Source organism: Aspergillus tubingensis (assembly GCF_013340325.1).
Source record: "Aspergillus tubingensis WU-2223L DNA, scaffold_6, whole genome shotgun sequence".
Classification (NCBI taxonomy): domain Eukaryota; kingdom Fungi; phylum Ascomycota; class Eurotiomycetes; order Eurotiales; family Aspergillaceae; genus Aspergillus; species Aspergillus tubingensis.
The window spans coordinates 619980-642921 of NW_023336280.1; the positions used below are offsets into that span (position 1 = coordinate 619980).

A 22942-nucleotide genomic window follows, 5' to 3' on the forward strand; every position below is an offset into this window, starting at 1 on the left:
AACTTCTGCCCGTATGTCACCCTCAGTTTTCAACATCAACGAATCCGAGTTTCTCTCCCATCTTAATGCGCTGGCCCTTCTCAATGGTCCAGTTGAATCCTCCCTCGCGTCGGCCCTCTTCCCAGCCCGCGTCGAAGGACTTACGGGTGCCCACCGGCGCCTCGAACACCAACACGATTGAGCTACCAAGTTGGAATCCACCCATTTCCTCACCACGCTGCAGAGGGTGACCTCCCAGGGTTTGGCTGGCGTGGAGGTAGGTAGCCTCAACGAATCCAGGGTACTGCTCACCACGCTTGGCCGCAGCGGCGGCTGCCATGTCGGCCGCGGTGTCCGTGGTGAGGCTGTTAGTACGCAGCTCAGCATCAAAGTTCACCTTGATCGAGCCAACGTTCGTAGCACCCACGGGGGTGTAACTGAAGAAACCCCAACGCCAGCGGCCCAGCAGCACGACGCGTTCATTGAGGGTGAAGAGACCCGGCAGGTGGCGCTGCAGGTACGGGGACACAGAGAACAATTCACCTGCAAAGTGACGACGGCTCTGCACCACCCACGGCACTGGCGAATGGAAGCGGTGGTAGTCACCCGGAGCAAGGTAGATCACGACATAGTAGAGAGCATTGTTGGACGTCGGCTTCGGGGCGTACCACGGCGCACCATCCCCACGAGCCAGGTCAGCCTTGACTTCGGCTTCTGCAGAGGCCTTGTATGGGGTGGATGCATCGATAGATGCAGAACGCTTCCGGGCACCGCTCTGGTCTCCTGCCAGGAGCGTGGGAAGCGTATAGGAGATGCCGTTCATTTTGGCAAACTCAGCGTCCGCCAGTACTTTGGCTTCGGTTCCCTGGGCCGGCTCGCCCTGGTGGTCTGTGAACTTATCTGTGTGGTCGGCATGGTTCGGGGTCGCGGCACCCAACAGGGCGTCCAAGCTGTATGTGACACCCTTGACCTGCTCGACTTCACCACGTTCAATCAATCCAAATTGTAAGATACGTCCATCGGAGGGTGCAAGAATAGCGCGAGTGTCAGGGTCCAGAGGCCGAACACCGGGTTTCAGTTTGCGATAGAAGAAGGCTGCCAGGTTGGGATAGGTGTGAAGGTCGGGTTCCTCAACCTCGTCTAGGTTGACACCAAAGACCCAAGAGTAGAGTTTAAATCCCGGAACACGGAAATAATAAGGCAGCTCAATCTCATTGAAGCGTCCCCAGAGCCGCGATATGGCCTTGAGCGGCAAGGTGGACATAATCTGGACCTGCCATGGTCCGCTCAGTCGGTGCTTTGGACGGGGAGGAGCTTTTTCGAAATCAAAAGTCTCGCCGGCAGCTTCTCTCTCTGCACGTTCACGTTCCGCCCGCTGGGCCTTGTAAAACTGCAGCAAGCCAAGCAAGCCGATACCGAGACCGACGGGGATGGGATACCATTCGACTTTGGTGTTTCGTAGGGCAAAACGGAGTCGGGAGCCAAAGGTGCTTCGAGGGGAAGGGTTTTCGTGGGAATTTTGATACTGATATTGTTTCCAGGACTGTGAAAACTGCCTGGCACCGGTCTTACGACGGCCAGTGGCCCGCAACGAGACTTCCATCAATCCTACCTTCTCCCCATGAGGGGAGACTGCGAACTTCCGGCAACACAGGGCAGAACGGCTGGTCAGGCACAGGGCCATAATGCGGTTCTACTCGGAGCAAGTCATCCCAGAGGGGGGAAGTAAAAGCAACAAGTGCGAAACACCTGCCCTCTGATCACGGAACCGGGATCAACCGAGGAAGCAGCTGTGATTGCAGGATGGGATCGTCGATCTTATGACAGTCAAAACACAAAAACCCGTGATCGGCATCGGTTTGCTGCTTCACCGCCGGGCAGAATCCCCTCCGTCCGCGCGGCTTCACTTGTCATTATGGTTGCCTGTCTCCGATCGGTTTGTTGATCTGTGTGGTTAGGTGCTTCGTTGTTCTGGACAGCTTGTGGGCGTGAATGTGATATCGTGTTCAACTGACAATTCTAGCTGTTCTGCTTCATATTGCCTGGCTCGTGTGGTTCTGGCCAGTCACATCTCAGGGTTGAAAAGGACACCGTCATCATTCCGGCTTCTTGTATACTTCTCCCGCGGTCCCCTGGCTGTCTGGTTCATGCACATCAACTGCCAGTTAGCACTTATCACAGTGCCATTGTGCTCATACTCAACTGACTGAAGACCATTGGTGTCTTCTGATTTACTCTGCTGTCTCTCTTCCAGTGAGCATTGCGACTACGATTATGCGCCTGTGATCGTCTACTCCCAACATCCCTCCGCAAGGACAGAACAACTCCAGGATGACCGCGTCTTCTGAGAACCAGCCCGCTCTGGCGGACTCTCCACAGAGCATAGTACTACATGTGCTATGTCCATCTTTACCTCCTCCCAACCGATTCACTCTCCACGACATCTCCCCGTCCATCACCATTTCCACTCTCAAAGCTCGAATCGCGCAGACCATTCCGAGCGAACCATCACCTGAGACTCAACGGCTGATATACCGGGGAAAGCCCCTTACGAACGATACAGTAGCGCTGAACGATGTGTTAGAGTCATCAAATGTGCGCATATTGCCGTTTTCATGCTCCCCATGTAGTTGGCAGATACTAACAGTGATGCTTTCCCAGGATACCGAGTATTCCATTCACCTCGTCCTTCCTCCCGCCCCAGCTCCCCATGCTTCAACTTCTGCCCGAGCTCCTGCTCCAATTCCGCGGGGAGCCTCAGGACATCCCGCACCTCAGAGTCCATTCGCATCGAACCGATTCACGCCGCAGCACCTGCCCCACGGACAAGAGATCAGGTATCGAGGCCCCGCATTGCCCGCGGTTCCCCATGAGGCAGAGATCGGACTTGCTCTGAGGCGGAATATCGAGGCCATTCGCCGACAGATTGACATGCAGGAACGGGGCGGACCGTTGGGAGGCGTCGCGGCAGGCACCGCGGGGGCTACTTCCACGACTACAACAGCTTCGTTTGCTCAGCAACCTGCATGGCCACACGTAGCCCCCGGTCTGTCGCACCCAGGACACTCGTCCGTCTCGTCTGATGCCACATTGGCTTCCGGCCTGTCGGGGACAACCAATGCCAATAGCAATTTCCCCGAAGAAGTCCGATTGCGCCTACAGATCCTCAGAAACCAGATTGCGTTTGGCGAAGAGCAACTGAACCGAGGGGTTGCGCCCCCAATGGACCATATTATTCGCATACGTACACAATTGTTCGCTCTGCTCGACGATCAATATCAGAATCCACATGCTGAACGCGACGGCTCGATTGAATCGTTGCTTACCCGCGTCTTCAACATCTATACCCGCGCCGACCAGCTCCGCGTCTCGCAAGCTCGAACCACGCCCACACCTGTTCTATCTGGACCTCCCAATCCCACACCAGGGCAAGCTCCTCTGTACCTCCTCTCGTCTCCAAATGGCTATCAAGCCTTGGTTGCATCTCCCCGCGGCGCAGAAACGATGCAGTCGTCTCTCGATGCGCTCCGAGCCATGCACTCCCCAACTGGAGCCTCAGCGCCTCGTACGGGTGCCCCGCCGGAGATTCACAATGCAAACGCAGTTGTCATGGAGAACATCGTCCGACAGGCCGTACTCAACCAGCGCCTCGAAAACAACGGACAGTTGAGCTTCACGCGCAATCTCCGACGCATGTGGCTATTTGTGCGCTTGTATTTCTTCTGCTACATGTTCAGTGAACCGGGCACATGGTCCCGCGTGGTGTATGTGACTCTGGCCGTTCTCGTCTCGCTCCTGTCAGAAACCGGGGTCCCACAGCAATTGTATCGAATGCTTGTGGCGCCAGTGCAACGACACCTGGAAGGACTGGTTCATTTCGCTCCGGACGAGCCGGCCCCAGCACCATCTGGCACGCAGTCAACTGGCCAAGGGAATGTTCCTCTTGCTCAGCCAACCGGACTGCGACACCAGCTGCGACGCGTGGAACGGTCCTTGGCGCTCTTCATTGCAAGCTTGGTTCCCGGTGTGGGCGAGAGACACGTAGAAGTGCGCAACGCTGCAGAAGCGGCCCGGAACGCAGAGCGTGCGAGAGAGGAAGAAGAGCGGCGTCGACGGGAGGAGGAGGCCACCAACGCAGGCACGACTGGTGAGGCACAGACACAGGCTCAGCAGAGCGGCGAGAACGAACAGAGAGAGACGGGCGAGAACGCACCCAACACGATACCCCCAACTGAGAATTAGCCATAGCGGAGCCATTAGATTTGTACTGAGTAAACTCGGTGATTTGAAACTTGAGTTCATGATGTATTGATAGTTGCGATCATATTTTCCATACCGCCTTATGCGGCAAGATATCTAGTCTATTAGCGCAATATATCTACTACTTACAGCCTAAGTGTAGTTTATCCCCGATGACATCCACATCCACACAAAGTCCCTTCTATCTATAACTTACTTCCCCCCAAATCAGCCTCAACCGACGACTCCACACTAGAAGTCGGGGTAGCCGACGGCCCAGCCATAGGACCCGTATCAAACGACTCATCACCATCGAAGTGCCTATACCAGCGAACAGTTAGCAACCAACCACCATACCAAACCAAACCAAGACAAAAACGAATATTATGAAAAGAAAGAAGAGAGAACAGAACATACCATCCCCTCTCCGCCCCACCACTCAAAAACCCACAATCCCCATTCCTCACACACTCCCACCCCCCAGCAACTCCCTTACCTCCCTTCCAATCAGGAACTTTCACCCCTCCATCTAGTAGTACTTCCGTCCCCGGCGCAAGCTCACCCCCATCCCCTACCTCCTCTCCATCCTCCCTAACTCCCTCCCCCTCCCCTCCCCTCCTCCTGACGAAGGTACTTACCCCCGCCGTATACACCTTAAAATCCTCAACCGAAGAATCCCCCGGCATTATCCCCGTCAAGGCCCGTCCCATAGCGATCAGCGGCGCAGCATGCCCGCAGATCAGGATTGCTTTGCTGGTCCGTTGGGCAGGAGGGAGTGATTTCTCGATAGTGGAGATTTCCTCGTCGACGGAGGTGATCAGGGCAGAGAGGGTAGTTGCGACGCGGTCGTGGAGCTGGGCGATGGTTTCGCCGCGGGTGGAGGGGTGGAGGATTGGTTTGTAGGTGTGTTCATGTTGGGATGGAAGGATGGTAGGGAAGTGAGTGGATAGGACTGAGGCCGGTGCGGGGGTTGGGTGGTGGAAGAAGGTTGTTGGGCCGAACCATTCTCTATGTATTTTTATTATATGATTAGTATCGGTTTTTGTATAATTTAGTTGGTGTGGAGGGGGCAACGTACCCCAGGCCGGGTTCAGTGCGGACGGTTAAGTCGGCGTGGGTGTCGATTGCGGGGGGTTCGTTGGTAGCACCGGGGGTGGTGTTTGCCTGCTGCTGCTGCTGCTGCTGCTTCAATGCTTCGACTGTGGGTTGGATTGTCTGCAAACATCGGTAGAATGGACTGCTGTAGATGCGAAACGGCTTCGGGGATATGTTGTCGCTGGTGAAATGGGCGGCCAGTTCGTGGGATTGGCGCACGCCGTGAGATGTTAGGGTTGGGTCTGCTGGGTTACCGGTTGGAGTAGGGAATTGGGCGTGGTAGGTGCCGGTTTTGTAGTCGATTGTCCAGTTGAGGCGGTGCTGGAGATATATTGTTAGTGTTGGGATAGAATATGGAGGGGGTAGTATGTGGTGGGTGGGTGGGTGGACGTACGCCATGGCGGGTGAGGTATATTGTGTCTAGAGGCATGTTTACAGGACTTAGGTATAGAAATTGGAGAAGATAGGGAGGGAGTGAGTGGATGTAGTTGTGAGTTGGGCTGGTTAAAGATGGTGTTGATAAATGGATAAGGGAGATGTTGCGGGGAAACTTGGGGCAGCGGTCAGACCTCGGCCCGGCCAAGTCTCAGATCTACTCTGCAGCTAATGATTACACTACTTGCATATGTTGTGGGACAATAATGATGACTGGGATCAGTTCATTCGCGAGATCACTCGATCAATAACTATCTAGACATCTCTGCCGGGTATCGATCCAACTCCGCCAAGCCACGAGAGTTCATCCCTCGCACCACAAACTAGATCCTCGCCATCAAAAAAAAATCTTCCAGGGTAAACTTTTTAGTAGAAGAAACCGAGGAGCTTGCCGGCAACGTGCTTGCGGCGAGCCTCCTCGTGGTCCATGATACCAGCGGAGGTGGTCAGGACGACGTAACCGAACTGACGGGAGGGGAGGAGCTGAGTGGCCCACTTCTCGAGGTCACGGAGCTGAACGGGGTAACGGGGGTTGATGACACCGCACTTGTTCAGGCGGCCGTTGAGCTGGATGACGATCTTGCCGGAGCGGTGGTCGTCAACCTCCTCGAACTCGCCAATGTAGCCTGAAGAAGGAAAGATAATCAGCATATATGTCGCGGTGATTTAAAAGTTAACCAAACACAGAAGAAATAAAAGAGTTCCGGAAACTTGTAAGATCGCCGCCATGTTGTAAACAACACTTGTCAATATCTCGGGCACTTAAAGGGCGAAAGCCGTGGTTGGTCTATAACCGTCGCCTAGTTATCAACCCGAATTTTTCATCATCACCTCCTTGACGGATCGACCTTGCAAGTGCCCGGAACTCTTCCTTTCTTGTAGCGTTTGATATTGCGGAGACATGAACATACCGTGCTTCTGCATGACGGAGAGGAACTTGATGATGACCTTGGAGGAAGGGCGGATCAGGACCTGACGGCGACCGCTCTTCTCGGCGTTGTTGATGGCGTTAAGCGCATCGTTGAGGACGGAAGTCTTGACCATTTTGACGGTGTAGAATCGAGATTCTCAAATCGAGGAATCGAAGGATATGAGGTATCTAAATATTTACAATGCCCAGTCCTCACACCATCGGTGAGGAATTGGGTCCATAATAGTCAGCCACCAGTAGTCCTCGAGCGCAAAGAGTGCCCCTTTTGCATAAACAAGGGTTCTTCAGCCCGTGCCGTAGTGAGGAAAGCGTATCACCCGGTCCTCCGATCATCGTATGCTGTCGGTTACTACACCAGCAAGGCCGAATATGCGGAATTCCATGGTGATTGCTTCCTCAGACTAGCTGGGAGGCTGTAGAATAGGGCGAAATAACGATTGATACATACCTCGAGGGATGTGTCGACGACGTCGGTAAGATCGAGTGTAGGAGGAAGAATCTCGCGGATCTTTTGGAGGTGAGAAGTTTTCGCTGTGCGGCCACTAGGGCTGCCGATCCGTGCCCTTATCAGTCACGTGCTTCTCACCGCTTCAATTGATGCCTCAGGCAGAAACACATTTCTTGGCCTTCACTTTGTACTGGGAAATCAAGTTGGATGTTTATGACCAATTTCAATGAAAATCAATTTCTATAAGCCTCTTAAGGAAATTGACTTCATCTAATCTACGTGCAGGCCGCATATTTGACTCGTTTAAAACAATGTAACGCCACATCCCATACCTTGGGCTTTGATCACCATGGTAATGGACTCGGGTATGAAGACAAGTCTATCCCGACAATCACTCAGTTACGCATTACTATTTGCTCTCATGCTGTTTCTTGCTTTTTACCATTCTCTATACAGGTCTTTTGGTAGGATGAGGTGATACGTGGAGCAGGGTCAAGGGATTCGTGACAGTGTTTCTCAAAGGGGGTTGGTTACATGACTTCTCGGGCATACATGATAATGCTAAAGAACCTCTGTCTAATTAAAACTGATGTGGGGGTGCAAAGATGTGGCAAAGTGGATAGTAATAGTAGAGGAGAAGATCGAAACAAAAAGGCCGGAAGGAAAAGTGCAAACATGCATTGCGAGATGTCATGACAACAGGGGTCCGAAAGCAGGGGGTTCGTGCCGGACAGAGGGCCGAGGTGTTGGGGAGGGGGAGAAGGGGAAGGTGGGGGGAAAGGGGTAAGGGTGCTCAAAAGGTGTCATACATCGGTGATAGGGAGAGGGTCGTTGGGCAGGGGTGGTGATATACGGGGTCGGTGGAAACACTAGCCCTTATGCGCTGATTCACTGGGCACAGCCTAGTGAACCCTAGGATTTGAGCTATCGGTAGCACAATGCGACTTGGGTTCCCGTGTGGGGACGGGTACTCGGGGGAGCAGAGACAATGTCGTTGCTACCCTGAGAGCACCGACGGATGAGGTCGTCCTCCTAGGGGTGCGGTCTCGGAAGCGAGCACCTGGGTTTGAATAGCAGCACATAACAGCGGCTTACGCCATAGCTGCGGCAGTGGACATCGTGATTTGACGCTTGACCTGCTCACGAGTCCACCGGGCGGTGTCAATGGTACGAGATCCAAACTCCCTGTTGGTCCTCGTCTCACGGACCAGACTGGTGACCCAGTCGTTACGGAAGTAGGCAGCAAATTCGCCGTTGGGGAAGGCATCAGCCAGATCACTAAAGCATGTTAGTCACGAGGTTAAAATTGTGAGAGTGAAGGAAGCATACCCAATGACACCCATGGTTGCCCTCATCAGACCCTCGCTGCGGTTGAAATCCTGGGAAATGGTGTGGAGCAACTGGAAAATGTGATCCACGAAAGGATGCAGTTGGGAGACTAATATCACGTTAGTGAAGTGTTCGTTGCTACATTTATGAAAATAACGTACCCTGAGGCTTGCCCTTGTAGGACAGGAGGATACCACCCCAAGCATCCATGATACCCTCACGCAGCGAGACAATGTACTCTTGCATCTCGGGGGTCACGTCGTTGCTGGCCGTCACAACAGAGGCCTGGTGAAGGACTTGGGCAACGACGTTGAGGTAGGTGTCGAACTGGGTGCCAATAGCCTGAGCAATATCACCGAATGTCTCAAGGATGGCAGGCTTCAGCACGTTGGTCGAGGACTAAAGCAGTGTTAGCAATTGTTTGTCTTCATGTAGCGAAAATTGGTTCCTTACCCTCAGGATCGTGAGAAGAGCGTTCATGAAGCCGTCGCAGTAGGGCTGCACCCGCTCGTTCAAGGCACGCGAGATGTCGCTGACCAGGCCGATGGCCATAGAGCAAAGGCCAGGCTCTTCCTGGTTCTCCAGGGCCTTGTACAGGAAGGGGGCAAAGTTGTCCATGTACTTGATGAAGTCATCCTCCAAGGCACCCGCAATGGCACCGATCGTGGCGAATACAACATCAGGGACACTGGACTTGGGGGGAACGGTGGCCAAGATCTGAAGCATGACCTGCATGATGCGGTCGGCTTGGGGCTTGATCTCAGTCTCGAGACGTTGAACGACAGCCTAGAAAGTCAGTCACAGCTGGAAGAATGCCAGAAATGGGATAAACATACAAGTACAACGCTAGTAATGCTAGTCTGCATCTCTTCCAAGGTGATGCGGTCCTCAACGCTAACCACTTGTTGTTGCATGGGGATGGTGTGCTCCAGGCGCTGAAGCATGACGTCGGAGAGGTTGCCCACAAGGGGAAGGCTGTCATTTGCAGCGTTGGTCACAAAGGAGTTGAGGACTTCGTATCCAGCAGTACGGAGCTGGTTGTCTGCATCTTGTCTGCAATTAAGTTAGCGCCTGGCTTAGACCTTTAAATGAAGCTTCGATTACTGGCGTACCTCTCAGTAAGAGCAAGGAGCGACTTGACACTGTCCTCGAAGTGCTTGGACAGAGGGTTGGTCTGGGCGCCATAGTCGCCGGCAAAACGATCGGCAACGTTCATCAGGGCCCAGCAGCAGGAGCTGGCGATCTTGGGAGAGCTTGCCAAGCCGTTGAACAGGCAAGTGATGAGGGGTTGGAGGTGCACGTCAGGGTCAAGGGTTTCAGAGCAGAAGTCACAGACACGGCCAAGAGCGTAGGCGACCGAATCACGGACCTGAATGGAGCTGTCCTGCATCATGCCGACGAGGACGGGAAGAGCCTGCTTGATGAGAGGCTCCAGGACCTTGGGATCGGGGCCATCCATGATGGCGCCGAATGCCGCAACTGCAGCATCCCTGTGGCGCCAATCTTCGTTACGGATGTTCTCCTCGACAAAGGTCAAGACAGGCTGGATCACATCACCCTGCACGCATTGAGCGTAGAGCTGCAAGGCCTGGTAAGCAGCGCGAGAGACGTTGTACTCATCGTCCGTGGCATCCTCATCCTGTCTGCACATGGCCTGCAGGAGGACGGGAACGACTTCCCGGCAGGCGACGCGGGCAAATCCAAAGAAGGGGCGGACCTCGGGGAGACCCTCTGCTTGTGCCTATTTGACTCACAATTAGCTACGATAACCACAGCATAGCTGTTTTCAGATGGTCAAGACTTACCGCCGCGTTGTCATCCTCAATAGCGTACTCCTCCTCACAAACGGTGCACCAGAATTCAATGGCCAGCTTAGCCACATCCTCCTCCTCGCTCTTCATTCCCATGATCGACAGGCCGAACAGAGCCTTCTCCATGTAGAAGCGCATCTTATCGTAGTAGGCACCCATGATACGGTTCAGGCAACCGAATGCGCCCGCCTGCACACGCAGATCATCGGCCTGTGTCGCTTCGCACACAACCTGCATGATGTAGTTCCGCTCACCCTCGTTCTCCATGTTCGACCGCACGAAGTCAACGGAATCACTGAGGGCCTTGATGGCGGCGAATCGAATGTCCATGTTCTGCTCCTCGCGCCGAGCACCCTGAACGACGGCGGTCAGGATAGCATTGGAGTGGGCAGCCAAGCTCTCGCGAAGCTCAGCATCCTGGGACTCGCAAATGAAGCCGATGGTGACCAGGGAGGCCTGCTTCAGTTGATCGGAACCACTCGCGACATTCTGGACGAGGATGTTCATCAGCTCCGGCCACTCGTTCCGGGGAAGTTCGATAGCAGCGATGGAGACGATGAATTGGGCGGCAGACTGGCCGGCGCGGCCGTCCTTCGAGTTCAGCGTCTTGAGGCCAAGCTCCTTGACCTGCGCCTTGATTTCTGGGGTAATTTGCTGTAGCCATTTTGTTTGGACCTCCTGGAGCTTTGCGAGGTCTCTGTAAGTGAAAGCGTTCTTCAAAGCGATACCGGCAGCGGTACGGATGTGGGACGCGGAATCTTCGTTTGCGAGTTCCTGACCGAGTGTGACAAGGTACTGGGCCTAAAGTCCGGCGAAAAAGAGTCATGATTAGTATGCTTGATACAAGACCAATCACTAGCAACGGGACAAGTCTAGAACTTACGAAGTCAACCTCCGCCGCGTGGGCCAACTGCTGTTCGGCATGGGAACGAGTCGCCGCATCTATAATTACCAGCAAAATAGCCTGTTAGTGATTCTGATGCCTTGAATCTAAGAACATAATCTGAATACAAGAAGGGGCGGGAGCAAAAATTACCTGGCGAGAGGGTACTCTCCAACACCTGAGTGACGTTCATGTTGCCGTATGCGGAAAACCGAAGCAAGCGATCACAAGCGAAAAGGACAATAAAAAAGAGAAGGTGAAGGAGCTGTTCTGACTCAAAGAGAAAACAAAGCAGACAGAACCAGGCTATTTAAAGACCGTCCACAACAAAAGAGTGGTAGTGTGGACAGGAGATGGGGGATTATCTCTGGAGGATGGAGGGCAGAGGTTGTTTTTGTGGATTATGACGAGGCATGCACCAGGTCTTCCGGGGGGGTAGAGGAGGGCGAAAAGACGGCGGTGGTGCACGCCAGGACCAAGCAAAACAAGAGTAAAAAGGAAAGCCCCAGGGTCGGATAAACAGACACGGACGGGGTGTAGGATAAAAAGACAAGGATGTCGAAGCTATGCGGATTGAGGAGAGGGGAGAAAAGGAAGTACTGGGGGGAGGAAGTAGCAAGAAGCGAGAAGGAGAGAGAAAGAGAGGGATCAATAATAATGTGAGGGCGATTCCCTTCAATTTGCAGTTCCAGCAGAAGAATGGACGAGCAACTGCGAATCGACCAGTCAGCGCCCGCCAGAGCCCTGTGAACCCTGCTCTCTTATTGGCCGAGACCCGCGGAATTCTTAGGCTTAGTCATTTCACGTGACCAATTGGTGGTCGGTGACGGCTAGTCAGTGACTCGTCCAGATTCGTAGCGACCGGAGAAAAATAGAGGACAAGGCGAATATGATCCCAGGAGATTTTATTATTACTATGCAGAACCTCTCTATTGCATTAAGCTATCACATAGCTAGTAGATAAGTACTATCAGACAATATTACAAACTTTCCAGGGAGGGGTGCATGCTGGGCTGCAGAGAAGTTGCTGTTCCTTTCCCCTCCCTCAAATCATGGGCGGTGGTCTGGTCTTGTCGTCACCAGTTTCACCTTGCAAAAATACGGTATTTTGTAATGGGGAACTGCCAATTCTTGCCGGCTGCCTGCCTGAGGTGCCCCTCCCTCCCTCTCTCTTTGCTGGTCATTTCTGTTTTCCCGCAATCCAAATTTTTCCCCTCCACGGGTTTGCTTGTTTTGATTTTGCTGCTTGAAGAAGTGGTCCTTGATCCACTCACTGTGACCCCGGCGACCAGCTCCATCTCTCAGGGCGTCAACCCCCCAACGCACAAATCATCACGGCTGTTTTTCGAGGCATTGTTTTTACTAACTATATCTGTCCACTTAAAGTGCCGGGTGGCTGTTCCATAGAGATTCTTTTGGGTTCTGTGTGTCTATCATTCGCGGGTGGTCGTCGTGGATCGTCAGAAAAACTAACCGCAACTATCCTGACAGCCTGGTTTCGGTGCCTTGCTCTAAGATAAAGCTTTTCCGTAGTACTTCGTACTCTGAACCTTTCCCCTTAACGTGATGGGAGCATTGATCGACAGATGGTCTTCATCAGCTCTGGTGTTGATCGAGGGAATCTTTGCCCAACTGATTGGAATCCTAGTGGAACCGGTAGCTGAGACATGACGTAGTGCAAATTAGCAAACAGAGTATTCTCGGGTTGTGTGTGCCCCGTGCACGGAAAGATAATTGAGGCGAGAAGAGAGCAGATGGACGTGTCTTGTTGTTGTTATTATTATCATTCCTCCAGTTCCTCCATGTCTTCCTCGTCTTCCTCTTCGTCCTCATCCTCCAGTTCCGCATCTAGGTCTAAAACTTCATATCGCATAGCATCGCCATACAGTACGCAGATCGCCCGGCGACCGCGTCTGCCATTGACATCAACTCTAATGGGCTTTGCTTTCGCTTTAGCCCCAGTGAAAGTATGCTTGATAAGACCCGCAAACGAAGAATCTGGAGACATGAGGTCCACGACCGTTGCGGATGTAACCGGGTCGGGCGATGTAGGTTCCTGCAGGCTATCATGATAGTCCACGGGACAAGGCGCCAGAGACTCGGCAACCGTGTTAGTTTTCATTGTCGCAGCAGGCTGGAAAGGAAGGCTAAGAAGGTAAGAGGTTCCTTCTACAGCAGAAGTTAGCGTATCTGGAAAGAGAAAGGTCCACGGACAAATAGGGAAAGCATACTATTGTTCGACCACAAGATTACGGCTGTACCATCCTCAACAAACTGAACCTGTCGGACTTCTCCTTCCTGTAGATCGAGTGCTCCGGTAGAGATTCGTCGAGTGGAACTAACACCATTTTCGGAGTCCAATTCAACACGATAAAAACACACTGGATAAATCAGTACGCCATCATAGGAGGGCCTTCATATGCCGGAGTTTGCTTACGCAGATGCTTTTTCTTGATGGATCTAGTAGCAATGTAGATCACACATTGATCCTTCTTTTCGGTATCCTGCATGCCTGATGAGCGATAATGCTTACATAAACCACTGCAATGTCTTACCTCGTTGCACATGGCAATATCAATAACATCCTTATCACAGTCGGGATGAAGAGCCAAAGGTGAACGATGAAGTATTCCCCGGCGTTGTGTCAATGCGATCTGCCCAAAGACCCTCTCGAACTGTAGCCCCAATCGCTTCGTAAGATCGTTCATCTTGGGTAGTTCAACCGAGTTGGCCTCCTCGGGGCTCTCACTCTGCTCGAGAAGCTTTCTGAATGTGTCATAGAAAGACCTATCCTGGCCGGTTGGAGCCCATTTGTCTGAGGATGTGGTAGGTGGCCTTGGCATCCCCATCATGGGCAGCTGCTGAATGAAGTTCCGCAACTTGCTCTTGGTAAGAGCGCCGCGTATGTATTTCAACGTCTGAGGATATTCGACCATGTCTGTCTTCTCCATCAGTTCCTCTAGGGTTTGTGACATTGGTTCCGCACTTTGCATGTCTATCTCATGTCGAAGCCATCTAGAGAAACAGTTAAACTGGCTTAACTCTTCGTTGGCATGAATTAGGATGTGGTGGGCGAGAAGGTGAAGACAATCGAGGGTCTCCACGATCGCCGTTAGGTCTGATGTTTCCAGGCCAAGTACTTCACTCAGTTTATAGAATTTTGATAGCCCAATCAGCCGGCTCAATAATACTTCGCACCTTTCGAGAGCGGGAAGAAGGCATTCGTGGGTTAATCGTCGGACATTCTCATAGCCGCTAGAAACAGCCTTCTCCCATCTCTTGTGTCCCTGTAGTATGGTCAATATAAATACGATAGATGCAAAGCACGTCATAAGCATACCCTTTCGCCAACAATATCCACCAAGAATTCCCTCAATGGCTCGAAGCAATCTCCAGTAACAACCAGGTGATACGCAGCTGTAACAAAGTCGCAGTGGCATTTCTCCTGCAAATCCTCATTGACACTACGCATGTACCTTGTCGGCAGTTCTTGTGCATTCTTCCATTCAAGCTCAATCTGCCTCTGCACCTGACTGATATATCGCAGCAAATTCTGTAGCTGTGTCGTCTTGTGCGCAAGGAGGGACAGATATCTTCCTGACCGGGTAATAAAGCGAAGATCAAGTGTGAGGAGATGTAAAGGGCTCGAGGTGGCCTCCGGCGCCAGCGCCAATAGTGCGTGGGTCGAGCTGAGTGGATGCGAGGCATGACGAAGGATCTGGCAGGGGCCCGAATTCCCAATAGAGCCTCCGACCTGAAGAGAGCCAATCTCGAAGCAGTCGAAGATGCGCAGGTGGACTGTCCCATCATCAAAGCCTACTAATAATACATCCACCGCGTCGCTAGCGCTTTCTGAGATGGCATGGAATATGGCGTCAATAGACGCCCGCGAACTGAATACATCATCACTAGATGCTGTGTTAGCTGCGTCATACGCACGAAAGGACGAGAGACCCACTCGCTGCCTGTTGCTGGCAATGTGCTTAGTTTGGGGAGTGAAGACTCGACATCAAGCAATGCTAGCTCTCGCGGTAAGTCAGCCTTAAGCAGAGCTGCTGCTTTGGACGGATGATTGTCCGGGGACAAGAGGTCTTCGACGTTGACTTGCCCGGCAGCATCGTGCAAGTGCCTCTTTGCTGCTTTGCTGTCGGTGAAATTCACTCCCCAGCCCAAGCAGGTCACCTTGACAGGCGGTGATGATTCGCCGTCGGACTGATAAGCAGGGTAATGGTGAACGGTTTTCCCGCTATAAGCGCTGATGACCCGGATAGTGTTGTCAGCGCAAGCCACAGACAGTAGATGACCTGCCAATATGTCAGTCTTCTCCAAAGCAAAAAGATGGGATGAGCCAGAAGAGCTGCACGTCCAGAGGCTCAACTACGAAGTAAACAACTTACCGGTATTCTTCCACTTCAGTCCTCGAATCTCGCCTCCACCATCATCCTCATCAAGATAGGGATCGCCTTTGAAATTGCCCCCAAGAACCTTTTGTCCATTCAGGCGGTAGACAAAAAGTTCATCGTCCTCACTCGACAGAGCGATGAGATCCATCGTGGGACAGTAAGTCAGAATGTTTGCCTTACATTTTGCGGGTAAGGACTTCTCCCCGACAGGCGTGAGCTGCGGCTCATGGGGCGGCCGTGAATCATGATCTTCAGCCATATTAGTTGAATGGGGCCTCAGTCCATTATAGAACGGGAAAGGAATCAATTGCTGTGAATGCCTGTACTCCGCGTGTCCAGTCCTGTTGTTCAGTTGTCTTGGATGGATTTCCCTAGCGGATGGCCGAAACTCTTGGCATGCGGGTGTTTGTCGCGTTGGTTTGGCTCGCGTTGATCCGCTCCCGATCTACTGGGGAAGAGCATCTAATAAAGTATGTTAACTTATACCTTGGAGGAGAGACAATAATTATATGCAAGTGTAATATTTGAATTTTATTTACTTGCCCATCATGAGGAATCGGTTCTAATCGCTAAAATGCAACGTCATAATTATATACATAATATATCCACACACCCCGTTCCCCCCTCAAAGTGTATTTTTACAAGTGCGATAAGCAATGTCTCGCCATTCATCAATAGTATCAGAATTCTGCACCTGAGCCAGAATCTATCATGTGCTTCAGATAGCTCAGTTCATCCATCATTTCGCGCATTGCTGCAGATTGCCCCAGTAACGAAACCCTGCTAAAGCGCTCAGAATCCTTGCAGGGTGCAGCCAAGCTCTGGGAATTACGGGGGGTCTTGTCGCTGGTGACATCCTCGGGAAATTGCAGCGTCGAGGGGTCGGGGCTCTGTAAGAGGCCGAGACCCTTGATCGACTCGTCTGCGCCGAAAAAGGCAGCGTGTCGCTTGGGGTTGCTTTCCACGCGATCTTCGTCATCGATGTAAAGACCGGGGATGTCAAGATCAGAGGGGGATAATGAAATGGAAAGTCGAGGAAGAGGGAGATCCAAGCGAGGCGAATCACCTGCGATGGAAGTGGCCGCTGATTGAGAGTTGACTGTAAGATGGGGTGTGTCTGGATCACTCAAATCCGCAGGTATAGAAGTTTTGAGGAAGTCCATTGTACCAGCGAAGTCGTTCGTGGGAGGTACCTGAGCATCTTGGGTGACAGTGATTGAGCATGCCATAGACTTGGGAGACAGAACATCCGTATCCACTGTCCACTCCGAAAAGTGGCTCCGCTCACACACGGAGCTGCCAGCCACAGACTCAGTATCGGTAAAGTCCGAAAAGTGGCTGCCTAGAGCCTCAGGGTCGAGAGCCTTCTCTTGCTCATCGATGTCCCGAAGCGCTTGATCCATGACTGATGACGGCGTATTTGGCAATGTCGGGAGTCTCTTCTCATCGATCGTGAAGCCGGTTGGAGTAGTAGTAAGATCGAACGTTGAGGGCCCAATAGCTGTCGATAGCATCGCTGGTGACTCCATGGGCAGTGATCTTCTGACTATATGCCGCTGTCCCTCCCGAGTCGGGAGTTTATCGGAACTTTCGCTTCCTGGTTTGGTCTGTACGGTGAGAGGAGTTCTGTGAGAGCCATTCTCTGTAATCTTTGAGTTGAGTGCTCGCCGGTCCTGAATTGTCAAAGGCACCGAGCGGCGTTCTCCAGAGTTTCCGGGTGTGCGGAGGAGGGAATCAGTCGAATGTTGATAAACGTTGCTGGGAGCAGCAAGTGGGGAGCTCTCAAAAGTAGCAGGCGGTTGGACTGCGAGGTAGGAATGCTCTTCTTGCCTCCCAAATAGGCCCTTGAGCCCATGATTTGCAGCGGGCTTATTAGCCCGGCAGTCATCTTCAGTGGACCCGAGATCAGGTGAAGATGTGTTCCAATGTCGGAAGGCGGCGCGAAGACCCCTTGATCTAGGCGGCGACACAGAGCGAGCGGCTTTGCATCCGGCTGCTCTCGGTGCGTCCAGGCCCTTCGCCTTTGGGGTTGCGCTACTAGGCTGCGATGCACCTCTGTGAGTGATAATTCCGAGAGGAGATGTGCTGAATGACCAAGCCGGAGCCGGTTGTTGCAACAAAGGAGGAGACGTGCGAAGACGAGGGAGCTTTGGCTTAGGTGGCTGTCGAGGATTCATGTACTTGTCTTCAGGGTTCATGGTTCGGTGATCCGCCTTTTGTGAGCTCGGACTCCTCGCATGTGTATGAGTGGGAAATGTATCCGGGAGGATAACTGGGACGTTGAGAACATTGACTGGTTGACCAGGAAGGAGAGGACAGTGAGTTGTCACGGGCTCTGCCTCATTATAATATTCTACATCATTGTCCAGCAAGTACTAGACCGAAGGTCAGATCAATGTTCTGAGAGGGAGAGATTAGGTAACAACATACATAATACCAGTAAGTACCGCCCATTTTGAGTCCTCCAGAGCGTGCTGGCGTCATGTGCGTTGGCGAGCCATCACAGACGATGTTGCTAAAGGTGTGGCATCCTCGCCACTGCCCTGCACCAACGCGCTTATCTCTCTCCATAATATAGGGCTGTGAAAAGTTATCCCATGACCCTAGCAGCTTGACCGATTGAACATGGGGGTGGGTGGAGCTATGATGGATATCAGCAGCGGTCCCTCTATATCGTCAAAGTACACTTACAGGAGGAACGTCATCAAAGTAGTGGAAGCCATTCTCGCACGAAGCAAGTTGACAGTCGTCGATTGGGTAGTGAGTATGAATTAGTGGTTGGGTTCTAGAAGACCGCAATTGCAGCGAGGTCCGTGATATAAGCGGCGCGTATTATACAGTAGAAGGAAAGACGATGAACAATGTCCAAGGCCAGCCAGGACAGAGTCAAAATGCGCAATACTGAAGGAGTGTTCTGTAAGCCTAGTCGGGCTGTGCTTTTCAAAAGGCTCGAGCCGTGCAGTTCAAAGGATTGCGCTTGCCCGCGCGGTTGAGAGGCAATATAAGACTTGAGGAAGAGGCTTAGAAGCGCCGTGCCATAACAATCCAGGGGACGTTCTGACACCAACAGTGGGCAATGACTGTTGGAGATCACTGTATCATTAGCCGCGGGGATGCGGAAGTTAAAAATGGAAGTTTGGTCGGGAGATTGCAACGTTCAATCACGACCAATGATGCAGGGTGATGGAGGGTAGGAAGCGCCGACAAGGCGGAGACTGAGCCCAAGGACGATGATGAGAGGCAGAGCAGAAATTGCGGCGCTTGCTGCAGGAGTCGGACGTTTTGAACCAGACTTCTTATTGAGTTATTAAGAGATTTCACACGTGGTCCAGACAAGTCGGTGACAGCCAGGCTGAACCGGCTTCAGGGCGCGCAGGACGGCCGGAGCAGATCCAATCGGTAGTATGATAGTCACCAAATAGACTCGATGCACAGTGCGTGGACTTGCGGTGGAATTTCAGCAGCTGAATCGATCGTTCGCACGGCGCGCTTATCAAGAGATCCACTGGACAGGGCAATAACCACGTCACAAAGGGGATCGCCCCTGCAAGCGAGGATGGATGAGGAGAAGGTTTTCATGGCAACCAGAGAGGGACGGCCGGTTAAGGGGAAAAAAGGCACGATGAGATCCGAGCATGGTTCCTGGGAGATTCGATCCACCGGCCAAAGACTGGGAAAGATGCTGATCACTCCTGGCGAACCAGCGTACACAGGAGTCCATGGGGACCACTACTGCCGTCTAGTCGGAACTTAGTTGGTGGAGACCGAAAGAAGCCCGAGTGATTAATATCGATGGATCACAAAAAAGCAGCCAGCCACGAAACCGATCCAGTGGTTGACTTGATTGACTCGGGTTGACTCGAGCGTTGCTTGGAGAGACGCCGGCGGGTGGGAATAATTCCACGACGGACCCGCGCTGTATTACCCCTTTGGGGGTGCGGTGGCTGGTGCTTGAACATAACCGTACCGTATTGAACCTTGCTTCGCCACTTGAGGCTGGTGAATTTCCAAATGACAAAAGTAAAAAGGAACCCTCCTGATACCTTGCAAGACAGGCCAAAAAGGCTATTCTTCATAGCCGAACTTTGACCCTATACTCGTCTCACCATATCAAGCCCACTATTTCAGCCAGTCATGAAGAGATCTCCAATCCCATTGTCAATGGATGAAAACAAACAGTCGACCCTGAGGGGACACCATCAATACATTACGCATACACGACGATCTCATTTCTCCACACCACGTGAGAGACCCGCAGGTGGTGCTCGAGGAAAAGAAACAATCTTACCCAATGATACGATACCGTGCCTGGCAGCCTGAGGGCTGAACTTGATTGCCTGCCTGCCTGCCTGCCAGTCGCTTCTTCCCTCCATCCTTCTACTGCAGCCGCCAGCCATTGTTGCTGCATCTCTCCTGCATCTTCCCCCCGGTTTCATTGTCTCCCTGTTCTCCCCATTGTCCCGACGACCAGCCGGATTGCAACACATAAACGAAGAAACCGCCGGTCAATCCGAAGGTGATTTGTCAATTTCCATCTCCTCCCGACCCAGTGTTTCCATCGTACTAACGGAACTAGCACTAGGACAGGGGTCTAGGACAAGGCCGGTGATCCATCCTCACGGACCAGCGCGTCTACGCGCCCAGGGGACTGACTGGCCGTGTTTAGCCAATCAATTTCCCTCCGTCGCTGATTCATTTAGATCAAGTCCCAATGGCCTGCTCAGCGCCTTTGGCTGCACCCCGGCGACCAGTCAGTATCCGTCCCTTGACTACTAACTTCCCGGCTGCCGAGCAACTAGGATCGATCGGCCTCCCATGAAATTCAAGGTTTGGAGGACAACAAATAGTCGAAGGCTAATGACAGTAAACCGTATCCTCTAGACTAGCCCCCTCTGACAGATGGCTGTCACTAGATACCTAGCACGACGCACTCACCTCTCCATATAATATGACCAACCAATCGGTTAACCCTGCTTAACTGAATCGTGGACAGTTCATTTTAGCGGGACTACCCGGGGGGGCCACAGCTGGGCTTCGTAGTTCACAAGTAGTACAGATAAAGCGCTAATCATTACCTTCTACGCAAGACTTGAAAAAAGCAAAGAAAGCCGAGAGCAACCGATTTGATTCTCACTATCTGAGGAAGATTGACCAGTCACAAAATCCTATTCTAATACGGGCTCTGGTCCGGGCAAGCCGGCGGCAACACGGCGCTTGCTGCAACGCGTTTCATCCCAACCCCTGCCGCTGTTACACAAACGACAGGGTCAAGAAGATGAGGGATCGAGTCTAGACTCAAGCCATGGCCAACCCCTAAAAGGGCCGGTGAAAAGCAAAACCATGAAGGCAACGAATGTGTAGATGATAAGGGACGAGCGCACGAGAAGACCAGAACCGATCTTCCTTAGCGGTGAAACGACGCTTCGCGTTTATCATATTTCCTGGACACGGCGCCAAGGACGCATTTTAGAATGCCATCGGCGCTCAGCGTCTGCCCCTGATCACCCCTCCACGGCACGGTATCCACAATATCACGGAGATGGTCTTTTTTCTGCATATCGGCCAAATTGTCGTCGAGTTCCTGCAGATACGCCCTTGCCTGGGCATCATTTCCGATCTGGAAGAATTGGATTCCAACCTGCCAAGGCACCGCCTGATATTTCTTCTCGTCCAGCTTTTGCGCAACTCCTGCAATGACACTCTCCGCATCGTCTGTAAATGCCCCATCCGTAATCGCAATTATATTAAGTGGTTTCATGAGTTGAGCCGAATCACGCGATCCATCACCCTTCGAAATCGCCTTTTGCAAATCTCGCATGTACGGATTGAGGATTTCGTAAAGTCGTCGACCAAAAGGCGTCGGACCATTCGGATACACACTCCCAAATATCTCACGAACATCATCTGCTGTTCTGATATTCATATACCCACCCTTCATCTTTTCAGCTCCCTGGCGGCGATGGTTAAGAAAGTAGACGTCAATTCCATCCTGATCATACTGCGTACAAATAGGCGCGATAGCAGCAATAGCATTCTCAGCCTCCTTCCAGCGGTTACCCGTCAGCATGCTCGTACTATCATCCACGATGAAGATCGTATCGAACTCCCGCAGGAAAGAGTATGGAGAATCACTGCTTCCTGAGATGGTAGAAGAAGCAGGAGCAGCAGCAGCCTGTGGTTCATACGGCGGAGGGGCCCAGGGATCTGGAGTCTGGCTGCTATTCATGGCCGCTTTTCCAGTTGACTGGGACACTGGACTTCTGTTCGCAGAGCCGGAGAAGTCGTACCGATGCCTGCTCTGTCGAGAATGAGAGTGGCCCATATTCGATGCTTCTTGGCCACTAGTTGGGGATGATCGAGTATGAGCTTGATCCGGGTACTGATACTGCTCTTGTTCCTGGTTCTGATCTTGGTCTTGAGTCTGGCGACGTCGTAGCGAATTTCCTCTGACAAGATTTGACAAAGAGTCGATGCTCTTTCGCATAAAGGGTCCGGGCATGTTGATAGTAAATAAAGGATGCAGGAGAGAGGAAGAAAGGAAGAAAGAATAAAGGCAGGAAGGTGTGACGGGTCGAAACTGACAATGACACAATACCGTTCGAACAGGTAAGTAAGTAAGTAGTCAGGCTGATGTCAGTGCCAGGTGAGACCTTCACTTTGCCAGTCACTACTTAGCAACTGAGCAATAAAGAAGTAGTAAGAACCACCACTACTACTACCCAAGCCAGTGCCGCAACCAACAAAATATATATACTACTATCGACCCCACAGCACACCAAGGCAGATTCAAAAATCTACTGCATCGGAACTTCCCACAGTACTACTTAGTAGTAGTATCCTCCGGATCTACGACACCATATCACAATACTTATGCTATAAGTTCCATACAACGAAACAAAAAACAAGCATTGTATACGTGCATACGACATAATCCACGGAACTAAGCGCGTGCTGCACTCTCACAAGGCAGAAAACTCAAGGGAGCCTAAGGCCGATAGTAGTAGTAGAATACTATCATGTATGACTTTCAAGGTTTGCTCCGCCCGTTTAATTTCCACATGTCAGTTATATGGAGTATGTGAATGTGCCACCGCCGTGTTTGTTGTGACACTGCCTCAATGTGTAAGGAGTAAAACCTACATCCCACTTACTAGTATTCCATCCACAGTGGGGAGAATTCTGCATGCACTGCAAAAGTAAGTAGTCTAGCTAGTAGCTTAGTAGTAGTAGGGTGTAGTCCAGTTGCCAGTTCGGTGATTCATACCCTAGCCTTACAAGGATGGATGTTTTCCCTACTACTTACTAGTAGGCATACTGCACATGCATGCATGTATGCAGGCATGAGGCATGGGTACCAGTCTCAGGGCAAATCGGAGTTCGTGGGAGGAA

At 52.1% G+C, this 22942-nt stretch overlaps 8 protein-coding genes across 8 annotated transcripts; 1 reads left to right on the forward strand and 7 right to left on the reverse strand.

Moving 5' to 3' along the window:
- Window positions 1–22: 22 nt before the first annotated feature.
- AtWU_03979 (phosphatidylserine decarboxylase 1) lies at window positions 23–1663 on the reverse strand (the record flags this gene model as incomplete). Its single annotated transcript, XM_035499090.1, has 1 exon — window positions 23–1663. One exon carries the CDS (start codon window positions 1661–1663, stop codon window positions 23–25), a length of 1641 nt encoding a protein of 546 aa, XP_035354983.1.
- Window positions 1664–2310: 647 nt separating this feature from the next.
- AtWU_03980 (uncharacterized protein) lies at window positions 2311–4221 on the forward strand (the record flags this gene model as incomplete). Its single annotated transcript, XM_035499091.1, has 1 exon — window positions 2311–4221. One exon carries the CDS (start codon window positions 2311–2313, stop codon window positions 4219–4221), a length of 1911 nt encoding a protein of 636 aa, XP_035354984.1.
- A 203-nt stretch (window positions 4222–4424) lies between these two features.
- Window positions 4425–5743, reverse strand: AtWU_03981 (phosphoglycerate mutase family protein; the record flags this gene model as incomplete). Its single annotated transcript, XM_035499092.1, has 4 exons — window positions 4425–4539; window positions 4636–5226; window positions 5297–5634; window positions 5708–5743. The coding sequence occupies 4 exons, from the start codon at window positions 5741–5743 to the stop codon at window positions 4425–4427; spliced, it is 1080 nt and encodes a 359-aa protein (XP_035354985.1).
- Window positions 5744–6114: 371 nt separating this feature from the next.
- Window positions 6115–6792, reverse strand: AtWU_03982 (40S ribosomal protein uS8; the record flags this gene model as incomplete). The annotated part of the gene is made up of 2 exons (XM_035499093.1): window positions 6115–6374; window positions 6660–6792. The coding sequence occupies 2 exons, from the start codon at window positions 6790–6792 to the stop codon at window positions 6115–6117; spliced, it is 393 nt and encodes a 130-aa protein (XP_035354986.1).
- A 1426-nt stretch (window positions 6793–8218) lies between these two features.
- Window positions 8219–11343, reverse strand: AtWU_03983 (karyopherin beta; the record flags this gene model as incomplete). Its single annotated transcript, XM_035499094.1, has 9 exons — window positions 8219–8405; window positions 8457–8565; window positions 8618–8855; window positions 8910–9242; window positions 9293–9509; window positions 9569–10197; window positions 10262–11068; window positions 11151–11209; window positions 11304–11343. The coding sequence occupies 9 exons, from the start codon at window positions 11341–11343 to the stop codon at window positions 8219–8221; spliced, it is 2619 nt and encodes an 872-aa protein (XP_035354987.1).
- Window positions 11344–12933: 1590 nt separating this feature from the next.
- On the reverse strand, window positions 12934–15812 carry AtWU_03984 (putative anaphase-promoting complex component Cut20/Apc4; the record flags this gene model as incomplete). Its single annotated transcript, XM_035499095.1, has 7 exons — window positions 12934–13319; window positions 13382–13531; window positions 13588–13654; window positions 13706–14437; window positions 14491–15058; window positions 15109–15454; window positions 15548–15812. The coding sequence occupies 7 exons, from the start codon at window positions 15810–15812 to the stop codon at window positions 12934–12936; spliced, it is 2514 nt and encodes an 837-aa protein (XP_035354988.1).
- Window positions 15813–16233: 421 nt separating this feature from the next.
- AtWU_03985 (uncharacterized protein) lies at window positions 16234–18276 on the reverse strand (the record flags this gene model as incomplete). The annotated part of the gene is made up of 3 exons (XM_035499096.1): window positions 16234–17928; window positions 17984–18194; window positions 18245–18276. The coding sequence occupies 3 exons, from the start codon at window positions 18274–18276 to the stop codon at window positions 16234–16236; spliced, it is 1938 nt and encodes a 645-aa protein (XP_035354989.1).
- Window positions 18277–20957: 2681 nt separating this feature from the next.
- AtWU_03986 (uncharacterized protein) lies at window positions 20958–22052 on the reverse strand (the record flags this gene model as incomplete). Its single annotated transcript, XM_035499097.1, has 1 exon — window positions 20958–22052. The coding sequence occupies one exon, from the start codon at window positions 22050–22052 to the stop codon at window positions 20958–20960; it is 1095 nt and encodes a 364-aa protein (XP_035354990.1).
- Between the last annotated feature and the right edge of the window lie 890 nt (window positions 22053–22942).